The sequence below is a fragment of the Hylobates moloch genome, unplaced genomic scaffold (genome assembly GCF_009828535.3).
Source record: "Hylobates moloch isolate HMO894 unplaced genomic scaffold, HMol_V3 SCAFFOLD_1, whole genome shotgun sequence".
NCBI lineage: Eukaryota > Metazoa > Chordata > Mammalia > Primates > Hylobatidae > Hylobates > Hylobates moloch.
Window position 1 is genome coordinate 126,028,319 of NW_026652276.1, and position 21,838 is coordinate 126,050,156.

General features: G+C 44.9%; 1 protein-coding gene and 1 pseudogene across 7 annotated transcripts in view; both read right to left on the bottom strand.

Moving 5' to 3' along the window:
• Window positions 1–20,493, bottom strand: part of HECW1 (HECT, C2 and WW domain containing E3 ubiquitin protein ligase 1) — a 462,565-nt gene extending 442,072 nt beyond the window's left edge. For 5 of the 7 annotated variants that reach the window (XM_032758254.2, XM_032758251.2, XM_058445471.1 and 2 more), the window contains exon 1: window positions 20,147–20,493. In XM_032758254.2, coding sequence (XP_032614145.1) covers window positions 20,147–20,176 — 30 coding nt within the window. In that variant the 5' untranslated portion in view covers window positions 20,177–20,493. Of the gene's footprint in view, window positions 1–18,688; window positions 19,075–20,146 lie in introns of those variants that run through there. The other 2 variants (XM_032758252.2, XM_058445459.1) reach the window with 1 other exon arrangement.
• On the bottom strand, window positions 1,308–4,571 carry LOC131384337 (tigger transposable element-derived protein 1-like; annotated as a pseudogene).
• Window positions 20,494–21,838: the final 1,345 nt, after the last annotated feature.

A 21,838-nucleotide genomic window follows, 5' to 3' on the forward strand; every position in this document is an offset into this window, starting at 1 on the left:
CTAACAGCTGATACAGGTATTCTGGTGATGCTACTGTGTTGCTTAGTTACCCGGAACACATTGTTTATCACTATATTAATGATATGCCATATTGTTTCACTGTTGAGTACTGAAGTGTGAATAAGTGTAAGAAAATGATTATCATTTTCTTTGTAGCATACAAATTCTGAGTCAGGAATGATGGTGATGTCAAACACCCACAGACTGTCCACATGGGTGCCTGAGATAGTGACATCCTTGCTTTCTGACGGTTCAATGTGCACAGACTGTATTATGTATAAAATTATCAAAAATATTGCATAATTACCTTCAAGATATGTGTATAAGTTGTACATGAAACATAAATGAATTTCATGTTTAGATTTGGGTTCCAGCCTCAAGATACCTCATTGTGTATATGCAACTATTTCAAAATTTGAAACACTCTAGGCCCAAGCATTTTGGTAAGGGATACTCAACCTGTAATATATACATATACAATGTCAAAAAATATCTGAGAAGAAAATGCATCTAATATATTGCTAAATGAACATAGGTGTTTTTGAGTGCTTAAAATCACACCTAGAATTATGTAAGTCAAAGCTTAAAAAAATTGTATTTGTGGTGTGATTTCATATTGCAATGTATACAATCAGCTTTTCTAATCTAAAAGTTCTGCATTTGTGGATTCAACCAACTGCAGATTGAAAATATTTGAGAAAAAATTGCATCTATATGAACATGTTTGTTCATATAGTAATGACAAGTAATGAATTTCTTGTCATTACTCCCTAAACAATATAACACCTATTTACATAGCACGCACATTGTATTAGGTATTATAAGTAATCTCGAGATGATCTGAAGTATACAGGAGGATGTATGTAGCTTATGGGCAGATGCTACACCATCGTATACCAGCGACTTGAGCATCTGTGGATTTTGGTATTCACAGGAGGTCCTGGAACTAATCCCCCATGGGTACCAAGGGACAACTGTATACGGTTAGAGGAAATTAAGACACCAGTGGTTTGTCCAGCTAGTCATTGCATTACAGATGGTTATTTTATCCTTTATCCTTTTTGTTTTTGTTTTTCAATTACCTATTTAATATAAGCATACCTCAGAGATATTGCAGGTTCAGTTCCAGACCACTGCAATAAAGTGACTATCTCGACAAAATGGATCATACAAATTTTTTGCTTTTCTGGTGCATATAAAAGTTATGTTTACACTATACTGTAGTCTACTAGCAGTGCAATAGCATTATGTCTAGAAAAATAATGCGCACACCTTAATTTCAAAAATATGCTCAGAAATGCAAACAATTATCTATCTGGGCCTTCGGCAAGTCACAGTCTTTTTGCTGGTGGAGGGTCTTGCTTCAGTGTTGATGGCTGCTGACTGATCAGGGTGGTGGCTGCTGAAGGTTGAGTGGCTGTGGCAATTTCTTAGAATAAGACTACAGTGAAGTCTGCCCCATCGACTGAATCTTCCTTTCACAAAAGATTTCTCTGTAGCATGTGATGCTGTTTGATAGCATTTTACCCATAATAGAACTTCTTTCAAAATTGGAGTCAATCCTCTTAAACCCTGCTGCTGCTTTATCAACTATGTTTATGTAATACTCTAAATCCTTCGTTGTCATTTCAACAATGTTCACATATCTTCACCAGGAATAGATTTCATCTCAAGAAGTCACTTTCCTTGCTCATCCATAAGAAGCAACTCCTCATCTGTTAAAGTTTTATCATGATATTGCAGCAATTCAGTCACATCATCATGCTCCATTTCCAATTCTAGTTCTGTTATTATTTCCATTCCATCTGCAGTGACTTCCTCCACTGAGGTCTTGAACCCTTCAAAATCATCCATGAGGGTTGGAACCAATGTCTTCCAAAGTCCTGTTAATGTTGATATTCTGACCTCTTCTCATGAACCTCAAGTGTTCTTAATGGCATCTAGAATGGTGAATCCTTTCCAGAAGGCTTTCAATGGACTCTGCCCAGATCCAGCAGAAGAATCACTGTCTACAGCAGCTATAGCATCAAGAAATACATTTCTTAAATAATAAGACTTGAAAGTCAATATTACTCCTAGATCCATGGGCTGCAGAATGTGTTATCTTGGCAGGCATGAAAACAACATTCACCTCCTTGTATATCTTCATCAGTGCTCTTGGGTGACCAAGTGCATTGTCAACGAGCAGTAATATTTTGAACGGAATCTTTTTTCTAAGTGGGTTTAAAAATTTAGTAAACCATGCTATAAACAGATGTGCTGCCATTCAAGCTTCATTGTTCCATTTATAGAGCACAGGCAAAATAGATTTAGCATAATTCTTAAGGGCCCTAGGATTTTTCAAATGGTAAATGAGCATTGGCTTCAACTTAGTCACCAGCTGCATTAGCCCCTAACAAGCAAGTCAATGTATTTTTTGAAGATTTGAAGCCAGGCACTGACTTCTCTCTAGCTATGAAAATCCTACATGGCAACTTTTTCCAATAGAAGGTTGTTTTATCTGCACTGAAAATCTATTTTTGGCCAGGTGCAGTGGCTTACGCCTGTAATCCCAATAATTTGGGGGGCTGAGGTGGGAGGATTGCTTGAGCCCAGCAGTTCCAGCCCAGCCTGGGTAACATAGTGAAACCTCATCTCTACATAAAAATCAAAAAGTTAGCCCAACGTGGTGGTGCACACCTGTGGTTCCTGCTACTCAGGAAGCTGAAGCAGGAGGATCACTTGAGCCCAGGAAGCCGACGTTGCAGTGAGCTGTGATCACACTACTACATGCCAGCCTGAGTGACAGAGTAAGACCTTGTCTTTAAAAAAAAAAAAAGGAAAATCTATTTTTAATGTAGCCACCTTCATCAATGATCTTACCTGGATCTTCTGGACAATTTGCTGCAGCTTCTCCATCAGCACTTGTTGCTTCATCTTGTACTTTTATGTTTGAAGATAGTGTCTTTCCTTAAACCTAATGAACCAACCTCTGCTAGCTTCAGACTTTTCTTTTGCAGCTTGCTCATGTCTCTCAGCCTTCATAGAACTGGAGAGAATTAGGGACTTGCTCTGGATTAAGCTTAACTTAAAGGAATGCTGTGTGGCTGGTTTGATCTTCTACCCAAAACCATGAAAACTTTCTTTATAACAGCAAGAAGCCTGTTTGTTTTCCTTTTTTTTTTTTTTGAGATGGAGTTTCGCTCTTGTTGCCCAGGCTGGAGTGCAGTGGTGCAATCTCGGCTTACCGCAACCTCCGCCTCCTGGGTTCAAGCGATTCTCCTGTTTCAGCCTCCCAAGTAGCTGGGATTACAGGCATGCACCACCACACCTGGTTAATTTTGTATTTTTAGTAGAGATGGGGTTTCTCCTTGTTGGTCAGGCTGGCCTCAAACCCCTGACCTCAGGTGATCTGTCCGCCTCGGCCTCCCAAAGTGCTGGGATTACAGGCATGAGCTACCTTGCTTGGCTAGCTGTTTGTTTCCTTATCACTCAGGAGTTCATTGGAGTAGCACTTTTAATTTCCTCCAATAACTTTTCTTTGCATTCACAACTTGTCTGTTTGGTGCAAGAGGCTTAGCTTTTGACTTGTCTCAGCTTTTGACATGCCTTCCTCACTAAGCTTGATCATTTCTAGCTTTTGATATCAAGTGAGAGACATGAGACTCTCTCTTCCACTTGAACACTTAAAGGCTGTTGTAAAGTTATTTATTGGCCTAATTTCCATATTGTTGTGTCTCAGGGAACAGGGTGGCCCAAGGCAAGGAAGAAGGATGAGGGTGTGGCCAATGGGTGGAAGAGTCAGAACACACACCGCATTTATTGATTGAGTTCGCCATGTTATATGTGTGTAGTTCATGGTGCCCCAAAGCAATTATATTAGTAACATCAAAGATCACTGATCAGAGATCACCATAACAGATATCATAATAAAGATGCTTAAAATATTATAAGAATTACCAAAATGTGACACACGGAAACTAAGTGAGCACATGCTTTTGGAAAAAACGGCCCCGATAGACTTGCTGGACTCAGGGTTGCCACAAATCTTCAATTTGTAAGAAAAATGCAATATCTGTGGAAATGCAATAAAGTGAAATGCAATAAAACAAGGTATGCCTGTATACTTGTTTTCATATAAATCAGCGGTTAGGTCTATTTTTTCTTAAAGGGCTAGTTAGTAAACATTTAAGGTTTTGTGGGTCTTATGGTCTCTGTCTTAACTAGTCAGCTCTGCCATTGTAGCGTGGCAGTAGCTTTAAGCACAATGTAAATGACTGGCATGACTGTGTTCTAATAAAACCTTATCTACGAAAACAGGAGGCCAGCCAATTCAGTTTGCAGACCCTTGCTTTAGACAATGATATATACGTGTTATATTTTAAGAATAACATTTTTAAGGTGTTGTAGCGAAAATCAAGTAAAGAGAGGAATTTTTCTAGTGGTGGGGAAGAGATATAGATGATGAAGAAGGTTTGCACAATGCTTTATGGACAAGAGAAAATAGAACAATTATAAAACAAGAGAAGGAGCAATCCCTAAGAATCCAAGGAGACTCAAGCTGGTAGGGTTTCATTTAAACAGGAAAGTGATCCTCGTCAGTACAGTGGTGAGTAAAAACCAAAAAAAAAAAAAAAAAAAAAGTGAGAACAAACTCGTATATACGCATGCCTTGCATTTACATGGATTTTGTCCCCCAAAGCTTTTGGACCATTTCCCATGGCATGTTAAGGCGGTTGGAGGTTTTCAGGATGACTGCAAAGCCAGGTTAGAAAGCAAGGTCTCCTTGAGCTTAGACTGAGGAAGTTATGGGTTCACCTCTCCAGGATGGGACAGGACCAGCCTCCATCCAGCAGAGACCTTTCCAACATCTCTTACAAAAGGCCGCTTGGCTCCATTCAGTGGCAACTTTCGTATTAATGCCTCACTCTTTTTTTTTTTTTTTTTTTTTTTGAGACAGAATCTTGCTCTGTCACTCAGGCTGGAGTGCAGTGGCGAGATCTCGGCTCATTGCAACCTCTGCCTCCCGGATTCAAGCAATTCTCCTGCCTTAGCCTCCCAAGTAGCTGGGATTACAGGCATGTGCCACCATGCTCGACTAATTTTTTTTGTATTTTTAGTAGAGACGAGGTTTCACCATATTGGCCAGGCTGGTCTCAAACTCCTGACCTTGTGATCCACCCACCTTGACCTCTCAAAGTGCTGGGATTACAGGCGTGAGCCACCGTGCCCAACCAATGCCTCACTCTTCTTGAATAAGTCTGAGTAACAGAAAATACATATTGTTATTGAGTCAAAATCTTCTACCTGCTACTTTTCATTCTGGACTCAGAGCAAGTCAGGAGGTGCCAAGACCCTCTGCCACATTCAGATTTTAGTTATTCGAAGCCATGATCATGGTCTTTTTCCATTCATAGAAATCCTCTGTTAGGGGACTGAATGTTTGCACCCCTCAAATTCGCATGTTGGAATCCTAACTCCCAGTGTGATGATACTTGGAGGAGGAACCTTTGAAGGTAATATGTCATGAGGCTGAAGCCCTCATGAATGGCATTAGTTCCCTCATAAAAGAGGCCCCAGAACGCTCCCTAGCCCTCTTTCCACAAGCGAGAGTGCAAGGAATCAGCAGCCTGCAACCCAGAAGGGGGCTGTTACAGAACCTGACCACGTTGGGTTGGAGTTCCAGCCTCCACAACTGTAAGAAATAAATTTCTGTTGTTTATAAGCCACTCAGTCTATGGTATTTGGTATAACACCCCAAACTAAGGCATCTTGAAAGCACAGTTTTCCTACAGCAGAGGTTGCAAATTGGAGACTTACAGTTATACTTGGTTTGGCCCACTGAGTATTGTAAAATCATTAAGTTGAATGAGAAAAAAAATCTTAAAATTATAAAATTTATCTTAAAAACACAATCTTTTGGCTTTCTTAGAAAAATCTGAAGAACTAGCAATACTGTTAATAATTGGCTTGAAGATAAGGAGCAACCAGCGTAAGCTCCTGGCTACTCCCAGTCCCCTATCCCAGCACTGACTTTGCACCTCGATCGTTGACGCCACCAGCCTGCACCCTGAGGACAGCCCCTGAAAAGAGCTAGCAAAACATGCTGCAGAGCATGAGGCCCCAAGCTCAGAGAAAGGCTCCTCTTTTAGGTTTAACAAATATAAGTTCTGTGGCCCTGGGAGATGGGTGCTCACAATGTGTTTCATTGTGTGGAAAATGAGTGGGTTGAACGGGACCATGGCTTAGGTTCCTTACCCAAAAAGCATTCTATGAATCTATAAATGGCTTAGCTAATTTTCAAATCTCACTGAGCTCATTGCCTGAAAACTGCCTGAAGTCATGAGTTTCACCTGCTAATAGCACTTTGAAAAAATAGATTTGAAAAATAAAATATCTGGATCCCTCAAAAGCCATTTGCCAATTTATACCAACATGTGCTAAATGTAAAAGCAAAGCCATTCACTCTCTTTTGCCTCTAAAATGAAATTTCAAAGACAGGAGTTCTAACTGTTAGGTAACATGGGGTACCTTAAAATGGCACCGTACCTTAAGATGGGGCCGGTTCCGAGTTCTTCTCCCCTCCTTGATCGGGCACTGTCTGAACCCGCCAAAGGAGGGCCAATCAGAAAGAAGCATCTCCCACCTTCCCTTGGGCCCGCCCCTAGCCCAATCCGCATAGGCCCAAGGGCTATAAAACCCAGCACACCAGCAGCCCTCTCCCTCTTCTCTTCCTTCTCCGCTCGATACCTCCAATAAAGATCTCTTGACCGCGACCCGTGTAGTTTGGTCTCCGCCCGGCCCCTTTCACTGGTGCTGTGACTCAGATCGGGACTCCCCACCCCCCTCAGTGGGACCCCAATCCCTTTCGGGCTCAGTCCAGACCCCGGCCGGTCTTGGCTCATTTTCCTGTTTGCCCACCTCTACGCCCAACACCGGCCTCATCTCGGTAAGTCTCCCCTTCCGGTGTCCGACACCAGTTGACCGGCTCCCGCCTCGGCCGCCCACACGGCTGCCGTAAATCCTATTTTAGACTTGGCCTCCAGGGAGCAGGGTTCCCTCCTTTTCCTCCTCACTCGCCAGGCCTGGGCCCCTTCCCCTTTCTCGCTCCGAAAATCCTGGTACCAGGTGGCCCACAGCCCTCGGCCTCCTAGAGGCCCTCAGTCCTTTCGTTTCGGTGACGACCGACTCGAAGGGTCTGACTCACAGCACAGTCATCGGCTGGTAAGGGACGCCCTGCCCAGCCCTTTGCCATATATTTCCGTCTCATAATGGGAGCCTCTGCATCCCTGCCGGCCGACTCTCCCTTACAATGCCTTTTAAATAACTTATCAGCCCTTGGTTTGGCTGCTGATCTCAAACCTATACGCCTCATTAAATTGTGCACTCAAAACTGGCCCACATACCCCCTAGACAACCAAAACAGACGGCCCACTTATGGGTCCTTTGATCCCAATCTTCTCTGGGATCTCTACAACTATTGTGAGCGAACAGGAAAATGGGCAGAGATCCCCTACGTTCATGGCTTCTTTCTTCTACGGGACAAACCCAACTTCTGCCTCCCTTGCAAGCCGCAACACCTTATCGCTGCTCTCAAGCTACCAACCTCTCCTTCCGCTCCCGACTTTGATCCGGCCGACGAACCCCCCCCCATACCACCACCCTCCACCTCATCTTCCAGTCGCTGCTCAACCGGTTGAAACTGGCTACCAACCCGGACCACACGAAGAACCAAACTGCTTACGCCCCGCTCTCATGCATCTCCTAAGTCCTCTTCTCTGGCTTTCCGCCTCTCACATCTTTACACTTTCCTCCGCCGGCGGGCTCTCTTCCCAGCCCTATTCTCACTGTGATAGAAAACGGCTGGGACCTTCTCTTCCACATGTTCCACTTTGCTGTCTGGCTCCCACATCAACAAACACACCCCCTTCCTATATTATACCACTGAAAACAACGCCTCCTCCCGAGCCATACATATCGACAACCCCGCCGACCCGGTCTGGGGCCAGTCAGTTACAGGAGGCATATGTCCCAGCAACGCCTGGGCATATCCACCTCAAACCATAACTATTTCCCGTTCCCTCAAAGAGTCCATCTCTAACCAAACCTTTAACCAGCTTCTCCTCAGAAACTACCAGCTCCTAGCAACTTGTGAAGACAAGGCAGACTCCAGAGACAGTCTCACACTCTGCGGACCTCTTAAACGGCCAACAACCGGCAACAGATACTCAGGATTGGGGCGGGGGGGTAGGCCTGCCCTCGCACCCTAAATTAACTACCATCTTCTTTTCTCTTCGGGCAGACCAAACTCTACCCCTAGTACCCCAGATGGCTACAGCAAGCTTAAACACCCTTCGCTCAGACAGCTGGCTCATTGCCAACCCATCCCTGCCCCTCAACTGGCTCACGGCACTGGAGGACAAGGAACATTCATGGACTTCACGTCTAACGAAGTCTTCACGTACAGCGCCCTATTGCTTCGCCTCATACTCATACTGTACCCCGAGCACAACCCTGACAGTTCTCCCTGTGCCCCCTCCCCACAGCGCCCCCACTCAGCAGGAAGCAGCCAGATGAACCACGACGCCCATTTTCCCCCATTTAAGAAAACAAAAAGGGAGGAATGTTAGGTAACATGGGGTACCTTAAAATGGCACCGTACCTTAAGATGGGGCCGGTTCCGGGTTCTTCTCCCCTCCTTGACCGGGCACTGTCTGAACCCGCCAAAGGAGGGCCAATCAGAAAGAAGCATCTCCCGCCTTCCCTTGGGCCCGCCCCTAGCCCAATCCGCGTAGGCCCAAGGGCTATAAAACCCAGCACACCAGCAGCCCTCTCCCTCTTCTCTTCCTTCTCCGCTCGATACCTCCAATAAAGATCTCTTGACCGCGACCGGCGTAGTTTGGTCTCCGCCCGGCCCCTTTCAATAACAATGAAAAAAAAAATATCTACCACAAAGTTTCATGTTTGTATAAAAATAGTGCGTCGATTACATCGTTTAGTAGACACAAATGAACACTTGAAAAAGGACAGAGTCAGGAGCACAGAATGAGGGTTTTCTATCTTAGAGCTTGATGCTTCCCTCCAGTTCCTACCCACCCCCAATCACTCCCACATCTGTAGATACAATTTGGGTTTAGATTTGTTTTATCTCTCTTGCCATAATCCCTCAACTTTCTCTATATAGCTTAAATGGTTCATTAAATGCTTTCTCCAAGAAACTAAAACACATTCTAGAATAAGGCAATATGTGCCGTTTAATTGAGAGCAGGACACAGACTTCTGGAGAGGAGGGCCTGGTCTTCCAGCCTCCCCTCCCAGCCCACAGCCCACCCCGTTGGAAGGGCTATGGTACCGCTATTCCACAGCATCAGGCGGGTAAGAGGGCTGGGGCTCATGTCCAGTGTGGTCTGGAAACATCTGCCACCCTGGCCTCATCCACCTGCTAATTATGTGTACCAAGCCAGATCATTCACTCTGCCTGTGGGTCCTGACCAGGCAAAAACCACAGAAACTTGACTTTCAGGCCAAATCTGAACCTCAGAATGGGCAAAGACTGCAGATGGGCAAGGACACAGCTGTTCATTAAAGTCCATATGGAATATTTAGACAGAAAGTGCTCCCTACTTCAAAAGATTCTCTAGATCCCCTGGAAAAAGGCAATTTATGTCAAAGCTCAGGGTCACAGGGGAGCATGTTCCTACAGCAGTGGTCTCTCAGGAAGCGGACCTGGTGCCTTGGCCCTAAGGGACCCAAGGTCAACGGCAGATACACTCAGTTTTGGTAAAATTAAGTTTAAGCCAAGAACGTCATGATGATTTCTAAGCTCCTGACAAGGGCAATGTTCTGTTTAATGACTGAACTGTGAGTAGCTCCTCCAGAAGCAATATTGTAAAATTGAGGAGCTCACTCTGTAAAGACAAGAAATGTGCTGTGGATTCATTCATCGTGGTAATGGCCCCCAGCCCAGAGTCTGGTACAAAATAGATGCTCCAGGAATAGTACAAAAAATAAAATAATCACCCTTAAAGGCCACAACTTTTTCATATTCCCTTCTCAAATTAGATGTTTCTGCATGGGAGGGACTTAATTCTGCTTTGTCTTTGGACATTTTCACCTTTAACCATAAGCAGATTTTTGTCTAGATGGAAAAATCTCACACACAAAAGAACCTAAATGCTTTTCACATAATAGCTCAAGAAATGTTTTTGGAATAAATAAGCAACTGAAAATGACTTGAAAATAACCAGAATTTTAAAAATTATATGCATGTGTTTATATATGTTATATATATGTGTACGTAGTTTTATACATATTTGTGTAAAGATACATAGGACTTTTTTTAGATTTGTGATTTAGTAGTCCCTTGGTCAAATTTCTCTTTAGAATCTTGAAGCTTAACAATTATTATACATATAGTGATATTTTTTCCCTTTCCTGGGAGAAAGGAGAAAATAACATTAAATCCTATTTGTGAATTTCCACTATTTTTCCCAAGGATGTCACACCATGATCTGAATGTATGTTTCTAAGAAAGATAAATTTTACTTTATTGCGACAACAGGATGGAGAGTGCGTGCAAGTTCCTATGAGAGAGGTCTCATCAAAAAGTTTGCTACTTGCTGTTAAAAGTTGTTTCTAAAGCAGGAGAGGAGCACTGCCAATAAACCCCCCTTTCTGGGTCTCTGAGTCCTTTGAAATTCTGCAATTTCTACTCTTGCTTCTTTCAGATGATCTAAAAATTAGACCTTGCCTAAAGAAGGAAGCTCCTCGGATATTGGTAAGAAAGTAACACTAGTGAGCATCACCTGGAAAGAGTTATTGGGACAATTCTCGCTCAGGTCTGACGCTATTCATGGCAGGGGTGGAGATCAGGAGAAAGACAGGATTCACGCTGCAGAAAACTGGGCTCTACCTCTGACCTTGTGAACCTGGGAAAGCTCTGCAGTCCTTGGCTTTGCTCGTTTATAGAACAAGGGTATTAGAAATTTAAGCTGCCAGCTATGTACTTCATTCATTCTTTAAATGGTTACTGAGTGAAGAGAACTGTTCTTTGTCCTTGGAGAATCAACAAACAAAAATCTGTCCTTGTGGATTGCACCTCTTCTAACTTTCTACTTACCTTTGGGGTACGCATTTTGTGGATACAACATGGCATATAGCATTCTAGAAGCAACGAAATGCAGACCTTCTCAACTCTTAGGTTGTTCCTTGAGCTCATTTCACATTCGGAGAAAGAAGTACCTGCTGAGGCAGACACTGGGACAAGTATTTTCAGGAATACTAAGAGAAGTGTGACAAGCCCTTAACCTAGAGGTGCGCAGCATTTAGTAGGGAGGCTGAAAGACAGGAGAGTGAAGAATAAACAAATAATGATACTCATTCCAGGAGAATTCTGTAGGGAGATAAATCATATCGTATTAGCAAACTGAGTGATGGACTCTGCTAGGAGGTAAGGTTTAAGCTAGATCTTAAAAATGGTTACATTTACAGAGGGATGGGGAGTCTAAGAGCAGAAAATAGCATCATTTATTATACATATAGTGATATTTTACATATCACTATATGTTTACATATCACTATATGTTTACACAACTACAGAAAAGCATAGAGCACGTTTGGAGAAATGGGAAAATGATTTGCTTGGCTGCCACAGAGGGTCAAAAGAGTGCATGGGGACATGGGCCGGCCAAGGCCTACAGCCCAACGATGCCAGCCTAGGGAATTGTGCATACTTTGGCCACTCCTGAGAGCTTTGAACACAGGACTGACATGCTCACATTCAAGATGACAAAGTCAGTGTGGCCCAGAGGAAGCAGAAATTGGAGGGCAAAGAACAGTTTTTATCAAGTCCTGGAAGGAACAATAACAACAACTAAGTGTTTCAACTCAACAATAATTGAGTTGCCGGGTCGACTTGCTGGGTGCTGAGGAAGCAAAGACAAGCTCAAGCTAGCCACTCTCTTTAACTGTTAGAGAACACCAGCCAGGAGAAAAACACGGAGGTTCAGGACCAACAAAATGTCCAGGCAGGAAGGAAGACCCCCAGCCACCTCCTTGTAGGGGAAGGAAAAATAGTGTATGGAAAAGGAAAGATGTATACTCAGAGGATCCTGAGACCTGAAAATATCATCTAAACTCTAATCCAGCAGCTTTTAGGGGGGTTTTATTTGCCCAGGCATGGTGGCTCACACCTGTAATCCCAGCACTTTGGGATTACAGGTCACTCAGATTTGCAGATCACTCAAGGCCAGGAGTTCCAGACCAGCCTGGCCAACATGTTGAAACCCTATCTCTGCACAAAATACAAAAATCAGCCGGGTGTGGTGGTGTGCACCTGTCGTCCCAGCTACTCAGGAGGCTGAGGCAGAAAAATCACTTGAGCCTGGGAGGCGGAGGTTGTAGTGAGTCAAGATCATGCCACTGCACTCAAGCCTGGGTTACAGAGTGAAACCCTGTCTCAAAAAATAAAACAAATAAATAAATAAATAGAGGGGATTTATCCAATATAATATCGACATAGAGAAAGTTCTGAGGTTGGATTTCGGTTAAGGAAAGCACCTGTTACATCTTTCGGTCAGTCAGCAAACATTCAGTGTGATGTCTAATATGTTCCAGACACTTTTCCAGGCAACTGTTCTAATGGAGATTACAAGTTAGAAGGGGAGAAAGAGAATAGCACATAAGCAGAAACTATATAACAAATTGTGTGGTGCTAAGTGGTATGAAGAAAAAGAAAGCAAGCAGGCAGATGGAAGAGAGCACATTGTGTGTGGTCAGAATAAGCCTTTCTGAGGGTGTGATAGCTGATAAAGGGGGTCAGGATGCGGGTGGCTGGGGGACCGTCCCTCCAGGTCAAGAGAACAGTATTTGTACCTGGCATGTTCTAGGAAGAGCAAGGACAATTGGGGACTGGGAGCGTGGCAAGGCAAGCCCTGTGGGCAAAGTAAGGAGTGTGGGTTTCATCCTGAACAGGGCTATGGGTAAAGAAATAACACAATGTCCACTCCAGGAGGACAAGGACTTGTGACTGTTTTGCACTGTGATCCTGCTACATCCCAGCACCTAAACCAATGCCTGGCACACAGCAGATGTCTAGGCAGTATTTGTTGAATGAATGAATGAGAAGACTTCCACTTTTAAAGGCTTGTTTGGGCTGCTGTATAGGGATCAGACTGCAGATGGGCAAGGACTACAGAAAACCAGTTAGGAAAGCTTACTGGCACTTAGACGGGGATGGCTGTGCTGGATGGAGAGGGAGAGAGAAGGGAGAGAGATTTATTGAAAGCTGGATCTGGGTGAGAAAAAAGTCAGGAGGACTCACAGGTATTTGACCTGAACAACTGAAAGGACAGAGTTGTCCCTGAGAGAGATGGAGTACACCAGAAGAGAAGCACGTTCAGGGAGCAAAAATCAGGGGTTGTATTTTGCACATGTTAATTTTAAGCTAACGTGCCATTCAAGGGGAGATGCTGGGTGGTTGCATTTTCAAGTCTGGAGTTCTGGGAATGAGTCAGAGCTGACGAAATAAACTTGGAATCATGAGCATGAAGACAGTGTTGAGAGAAGGAATTTAAGTAAGAAGGGAAGAAGTCTGAGAGCCAAGGCCTGGGGAATCCCTGTACCCGCCTTTAAAGGTCAAAATTCAGTTGAGATCAATCGGGGTAAAAACTCAGGGGCCATCCAAAGAGCCTGAGAGAGAAGAGCCAGAGAGGCTGCAGGAACACCAGGAGAATCTGGTGTCCTAGAAGAAGCCAGGTGCTTAAGAAAGAGAGAGTGGTCCCCCACAGCCCCATGGGAAATGCTGCTCAGATCAGCAAAGCTGTGCCCTTGTACTTCACCAGGTAGAGATCATTGGTGACCCTAATGACAACAGGGAGGGGAGTGACAGGAACGAGTGACTGATACCTGATCGAGGTGCTCTCGGCAGGCAAAAGGTGAGGGGGGCAGAAACACAAAAGTAGCTTCAAATAAGACAGTGATCTTCTGGTCTCAGGCTGCATGGTGGGTGTGTGTTGTATTTTGCTTCATATATTTCATATATGTTCAATGTGTTGTTTGTCAAAATCAAATATGTCACAATAAAATATGTCTTTAGAGGCTGAGATGGAGGGAGTGAAGAAGGCCAGTGGGACAAGCTTTTTGAAGCATATTCTTTAAAAAGGAACAGAAAATCAATCATGGGGGATGTGGAGTCAGGGAGGGGTTTTGTAAATGTCATATATCACAGTACCATTTGTATGCCAATTATTTCCTTATCATCATCCTTTTTACATGCAGGTCCTATGCCCAGTCATGTAGTGGGAACACCAAGGATAATGCTGGGGGTTGGCAGGGGGAAATAAAGCTGGCAACAATCCTCAAAACAATTTTTTTTCAATTTCAAAAAGCTCATTTCTACAAAAATAATTTGTATTCAAGATAGAGGGAAAACATCCTTAAGTAGTTTTAAGTTTTGATGGTAAAAGGAATTATGAATAACGGTAAAGAAAAAAAGAAGTCCTTTTGAGGATAAAAACTTATTGACTGCATCCTGTGGTTTCTTCAGCTCATCTGTGTGTTACAGGAAAGAGGATGAGGAATCACTTGCTGATTGATTTCATCAGCTCTGGTACTGATAGCACTGATGGCAAGGTCTTATATGTTTAATTTTATTCTCCCCATCTTTCCCCCCTTAACCTAGATCTCTGAATTTTAACAATGTGTAGGGCTGAGATTTCTGTTTCTCCAACTGCTTTGACTTGAACCCCCAAAGCAAAAGCAAAAGCAGGGAACATCCATGCATGTTAAATGGGTGTCAGTTTCAGAACAAAATGATTGAATTACAATCCCTGGCCATGGATGTGAATTTTGATCTTTTTTTTTTCTTTCACACACATGATATTTCCCTGACATCTGTGCAATACAAATATATCTAGAAAGTGTGAAATGGAAAATCTGCTTCACTAAATATATAAAAGGGACCCCGAATGAAGTCTCCATGATGGCATTTGTCATCATGGGCACAGATGGCGTCCTTTCCCAGCTCTTCCCCCACCCCCCTGGTACCGGCTTAAGTTCCATCCACCAAATTCTCCCTGCATATCACATGCATAGATGCCTGATAACACCAGGAGAGCCTGTCTATATGCCACATCCTTATTTTTCAGGCCTCCATATGCATCAAGCTTCAGACCAATAAATCAGGAAAAGTATCAGTTCTGAACAAATAATGCAAACAGTGTATACCACTTGTTGCTATGGGAATCCAGATGACCTAGGAGCTTAGTGATCTTTGTCATATGTTGCCAGTAAGTAATGGCATTATTATCATTCTCCTTTCAGTGCCCATGTCACAGAACAGTACAACTACTTACCAATACCCACACATCCAAACACTGTAGGATGGGATACATAAAATCGCTAATATGCTGCTTGGCTTCCTAAAATATTGAAAGAGGCTTTAAGACACCTAAATGCATGGCATTGAGGTTCCAAATGGTGGTCAGAAAGTCTGTGAGAAAAAGACGTAAACGATAAACAATATCGTTAAAAGACTCGACCTGCTTCTGTATCTCATTGTGTCTTAACTTGGAAAAGCAATGGTAATGAATAAACCTCAGAAAGTAGAAAAGTTTGAGCTGAGTAAGGAGGTTGTGAAGCTCTGACTCCTGCCTTTGGTGGGGCGGGTGGGGGGTGGCAGTGTACTACTGGCATATGGCTTGTGTATGTGGGGGACGTTATAGGAAGTTAGGTGGAGCTAAAGAAGTGGAAAAAAAAGAGCAAAGTGAGGAACCAGAGAGAAACTGAAAGGGGAATTTGTTGGATGAATTGCAGGGAACACTTTGACCATAAGAGTTATTCAGCTGTGAAACATACTCAGTGGTGAGAATAAAAATGCTTGGAACCTTGGCTATTACACCCCCAAATTCTAAACATTTTGTACATTTTGGAGATTGCATGCTTTTTCCACCACTGCATTCCTCACTGGGAACAAGAAATGCCACCAATCTTTCCCCTTAATATAGTAAATTTAGTTTTACAAAGAAGAAAGGATTATAGAAATGTATAAAGAATAGCTTTAACAGAAGGCTCAAAGCAGTTATTAGATAACCACAGGCTGACCCATGTATCCTTAATTATTTCTTCTCTACATATTGCCAAGTTAAATTATTTCTAATCTTCTTCTCCTTTCAAATTGCTCAACTGAATAAACCAACAAAAATAATCACAGAATGATGATGTTAGAAGTGACCTTTGGGATTACTTGGTTCAACTTTCTACTTTTAAAGAAGAAGAAACTAACCCTCAAAGAGGAAAAGCGACTTGAAGAAAACCCCACAGAGCATTTCATACTGTTTTCTCTAAAAGTCCGTGAACATCAAATGTGCCAATAGCTGTTTTACAGAGAGGACATGTGGGTATTGCAACTTCCTGGTTTCCTAATGTAGCTTGTCCTGTTTTTTAGGATGGAAAAGGAAGCAGGTAAATGGGAGAGAAGCAGGTGTCTCGATGTCTGTAAGTCACACCTGTTAGTCTAGAAATCTGCCTATTGGGAGACTCAGTCAAGCTTGGCTGGCCCAGGAAGGATGGTTGTCTCTGGTCTAACTGTAGGTCATTTCAGAAGCACTTACAGTGGTTCAATGTTGCTTGAGCAAATAATGAGTAGACATTCCCTAGACGTGTCCATCATCCTAGCAAGCTCTGGTTGATAGAACCAGGACTTAGCGAGAAGGTGGGCAGAAGGGTGCTCACATCTTCTGTTTAAGTGTGGATTAGAGGTTAGAGTGCTTGGGCCATGTTTCCTTCTAAGGCCAGAGCAAGACAGAACAGAGCAGTTATCAGATAAATTTTGTCAAAATGGATAATCCAGATCATTCAAGGAAAAAAATAAATAACCAAAACCTACAGCATTTGAACTCATTCTCTACATGTTTTTTTTGTTTACTGAGGGTGGGTGGAGCCTCTCTCAGAGGCAGTGTGGTGGAAGGCCTGGATTTGCGTCCTGGCTCTTGGTTCCCCCTTAAGCATCTTACATAACCTCTCTGATTCCCCCAGCTGACTCACAAAGTGAAGGATTCCCACCTACCTCCTGCCTATACAATTAGAGGGCATTTTTATGACCTGAAATCCACTCAATAAACATTTCTGAGAACACACGATGTACCAGGCAAACTGCTAGGTGCTGGAGAGATGAATATAAACTGTCCTTGTTCCGAAGAAGCTCATCCCATATTTAAGATAAGGAGACTGTGGCACATTTACAACTCAGATAACTGCAGTATTGTAAGTGCTATCTTAGCTCTATGAACAAAAAGGCTATGGGAAAACAGGAGAAGAAGTGGTTAATTATGCCTCACAGGGACTGTAATTTCAGGATGTTATTTTGATTGTAACTTAAAACAAATGAGTGCACAACTACAGAAAATTGTGTGGCTAAGCATGAATCAACAAATACCTTGACTACACCTAAATTATAAAAATTACCATAGCGCATGAAAACACTGCCTGTCTATTTAGACCAATCATTGCTTCACCCATTTTTATAACAAGCAACAGCGCTACCAAGTTTTGTGAGCAACACCAAATTACATCAGAGAAAGTAAGTCTCATGCCATTGTCAATTACTGCATAGGATGAAACAGCTGTCTAGAGTGTCTCATTAGAAACAAACAAAAACCAATGACTGGAAAAAGTGAATTCTCAATTATCTTAGACTGGGTTGGAATGAATAACTCCACAAAAGGAGAAAACCTGTTATCCAATTAATTCAATCTTCTTCTCTTTTCCCCAACCCTCCACCAAATGTTTGGCTATCGTGGCCAAAAAAAAAAAAAAAAAGACCTGTTTGAGTTGGTGAGTAATTTCACTTATGGGGAAAATGCAGACACCTGGGTTTTAAAAGCTGCAAGGTATAAAATAAGCCACAGATTCCATAATCAATCCTTGGTTTGCTTGCGTGGTTCACGTTATAATTATTTGCCTTTCCAACACTGGGTAACTTTTCTTACTCCTCTGTCAGTTACCACAGAATGCTGGAACTAGAAAGAACGATAGAAACCAGCCAGTCCAACTTCCTTTACCATAAGGAATAAGACTCAGGCTTGTCTTTCCATATCACATCTAGCCTTTTAATATTTCTTTTGTTAACAATAATATCAGATGGAAGCATAATAGAAGGTAAAGCTCAAAGTGATCTTGTAATACGTCCATCTTTAAAAACCAGAGTGTAAAAGGAATCAAGTCAAATGATGCTATATACACAAATAACAGAGCTGCAGTCCCTCTGTATTGATGCATTGATGGGCTGTTCCAGCTCAGGATGTGGCCTCCCTACCAAGTCAATAATGTCACAATCTAAACAAACTTAGGCAATTTGCCTTCATGAAAAAACTACTCCAAACAAAAAAGAGAACTGTCATTCCACAAAGCTGCCAACTGTACTAGACTGGGATTATAGTGTGGAATTAGTCAGAACGTGGTTTATTAAATAAAACACTAGAACGGCCAATTTGCCTGGAGGTCTAGGAATTAAAATAGTGCTTTGTTTTTCCAATGCCACATTCCAGAGGAGGCAGCAAGCGGAGGGAACGGGCAACAGGGAATTCTGCCACAATCTATCTCTCTACCAAACAGGCACACACATTCATACCAGGGTGGGCATGTGGACTCTAATCCCTTCTTAGTGGAAAACACACATTTTAAAATGAATCCCCAATCTAGAATGAATTACCGTAATAGCCACAGCCGGAGCGAGTCCGCTGATGAGAAACGCAGATCTGGCCACCTGCTTTGAGACGCCTTGGACCACAACACTGCCGGGGTCTTTAAAAGCTGGCCTTTTCGGGTAGGGCATCTGCCCTTCTAAATCGCGTTTAAATCCCAGGAAAAGAGAGAAGATGCTTCCCTCAATTTTTGAACTATGCTGCTCTTGCTGTGTCCATTTCTGCTGAACATAGCATTGATATCTTTTCAAAGAGAAGGGGGGAAAAACAAGGGGAGAATTGCACCACTGCAGATTCCAAGAGAAGTAAGCACAAAACTACAGCAACGTCAAATAATATCTTCTTCGGCAACTAGGAAAATCCCCACATGCTATCTGGTGTCAGCCCAATGCAGACTGAGGCGCGCTGTGCCCGGAACCACAGGAAGCCGGGCATCTCTGCAGCCTGTGTCCCTGCCAGCTCCCCCTACGCGCTGAAATTCGGCAGGGAAGAAGTTATGGTGCCCAGCCTCTGTGTGCAAGACAGAGACACCGCGCGTCATGGCTCTGAAAATCAGCCAAGTGGCCGGGACGTCAAAGAGGCAGAGCAATCAGAATGCCCTGGAGCCGGGGATGGAGGGGCCACATTGTTTGAGCCCTCGGATTTTGCTGCATTGTCAACCGCCCGGGAACGTAGGGGTAGCAGGAAGCGCACCTCCGGCCAAAAATGGACCGGACCCATGTTTTTCCCCCGGCGGCTCCCTCCCTGCCTGTCTGCAAGTCGCAATACGGTAGGCGACATGACGGGCTGCTCCCGCTAAAACTCAGGTGGCAGGCCCGGCTGAGCGGCGCAGCCGGCCGGGAACAGGGAGGCGCTGGGGGAGCACCCACACCGCGCCTCCTCCCCTCCTGCACCCATCCATGGGAGCAAGGGCCGGACCTGGCCACGCGCCCCTCGAGCGAGCACCGGCGAGCCCGTGCGGAGGCTCTGGGCGCTCTCTGGGCTAACCACGGGCATTGCATGGGACACAATTGTTCAAAAGCGAGCCCAAGGCGAAGCGCAAATACAGAGCTTTGGTTCACAAGGGGTGGGTGTGGGCTGGGAAGGGGGATTACGTAGGTCTCTCCGCCCTCTCCCCTGACACCTCCTCGCCACTGGGAGGGCGCTGAGGGGCGGGGGAGGCGCTGCGAACCCGCTTGGGGGCTTCTTTGTTTCTCTCCGTACCCCGCAGGAGGGCCGGGTGCGCCTGCAGTACCCAAGCCGGGGTCGCCACCCGGGGATGCCGGCCCGGCCCGGGCGGCGGCGCGTCCCAGGCTGACAATTGAACCTCGCGGGAGAAGCAAGAGGGTGGGGAGGAGGGTGGATCTCGGCCCCGGGAAGGGAGGGCGCTGCCGGGGCCTCGCGTGCGGCGGGGAAGCCGCCCAGAGAAGGGCGGGGAGTGGGGGGGAAGGGGCGGCAGGCAGTGTCCCCGCGCTACGCCCGCTTACCTTGGCAGCCCTGGCCTGGGCACAGATCATGCTCCTGTCACCGCGCGGATTAGAGCTGGGGGGCGCACGTGCCCCGCATAGTGCACCGGGCGCCTGGGACTGGCTGGGGAGGGGACCCTGGCGACCGCCCGCTCTCGCCGCGCTCTGGCTGCCGGGTGCCCCGAGAGAGCGGCGGCCACGGCCACTGTCACGGCGGAGGGGCGCGCGCGGCTCGGCGACTGTGTGCGCGAGGAGGGGGCCGGTTCGGTCAGAGTCGCACGGTGTTCCGGCTCCAACAACAGCGCCTGATGCGCGGTAACGCAGCACACTTCATCGCTTTATCCTCCCGCTTGCATCCCCTCCCTCCCTGCCTGCTCCTCTGTGGGTACCAGACTCCAGAACCAACCACAAGCCGGGCTTGCTCTCATTAGCGCTGCCCCGCCCTGCAGCCTCCGCGCACCCCCACCCCCGCCCCCGCGGTAAATATATATTGATTCTTGTTACCGCCGGCCCCATCCTTCCAACACCCAGCACGCGTACTGGGCATATCCAGCACCAACACCGGCTCCTCGGCCCTTTTGTGTGTGTGCAAACAGTGTAGCAGAAAGGATGCGGTACAGACACTCTAGGCGGGTACCCTGTGACAGGTGTTCTTGGCCTCTGTCTTACACACTTTCCTCGCTTACCTTACACACAGTTAAGAACGCTCAGAGACACATTTCAGGAACCGTCCTGTATTTGCACAAGCACACAAAACAAACATCGTAATGACAAATGCAAAGGATGAAAATCACCCCAGAATATCTATTGTTGGGCAAACCTAGCTCCCAAACCGGGTTTTCTGTTACACTGCCCACAGTGTCAGAATGCTAGAACGAGAAGGAGGCAAAGTCTAGACCCTTCCAGGTACAGCCAACTGAGATGCAAAGAGAAGTGAAATGCTGGTTACTATTGGTGGCTGGCTGCTCCATGTATGCACATTTTTTGCATTTGGTCGACATTTGGTTTGTGTGTGTTCACATAAAATGCAGAGGCTTTGAGCACATAATCTCTACAGCCTGGGATTTTATGATCCAACCACATTCTCTACAATGCTGATTTATTCCTTCCCATTATTTTGCCCGGCATCCTCTACATGAGCTTTTTTTCACTTTCTGAGAAGTTATCTTCTTTCCCAGACCCCAAACTCCGCCTCCTCTAGAATAAACAAAGGCTTCACCCTGACTTCAAAACTCCTTACTGAAGACCTGAGTACAGACTTCTCAAAACCAAATCTCCTTCCCCTTCCACCCACAGTGGCTAGTTTCTCAGTGGCCCTCATTCCACTGACCTGCCTCTTGGCATTGATTTCACTCTTACAACTGGAACTTTCCAGAACTGGAAACTTTGGACGATGTGAAGGCAGCTTCACCAGCTGTGCTCTTTTCTGCAAGGAGGCACAGCCCTTCTCTTTCCGTATTCCACTTGGGGTGCCCAGTCCTTTCCTGACAGACCCTTTTCTTTCCCTGACAGCAGTTAGATTTCTGGTCAGATGAGCTCAAAGCAGACCACTTTTCAAACCTCAGCTAAGAATCCACACAGAAAGCTGTGCACACATTTCTCCGGATTTTACACTTGGATTAGTACCAACTCCTATATGAAGAAAACTCTCCGAGAATAGACTTGAACAGGCTGTGGCAGTAAACAGCAACAGCAACCAACCATGTGATGTTT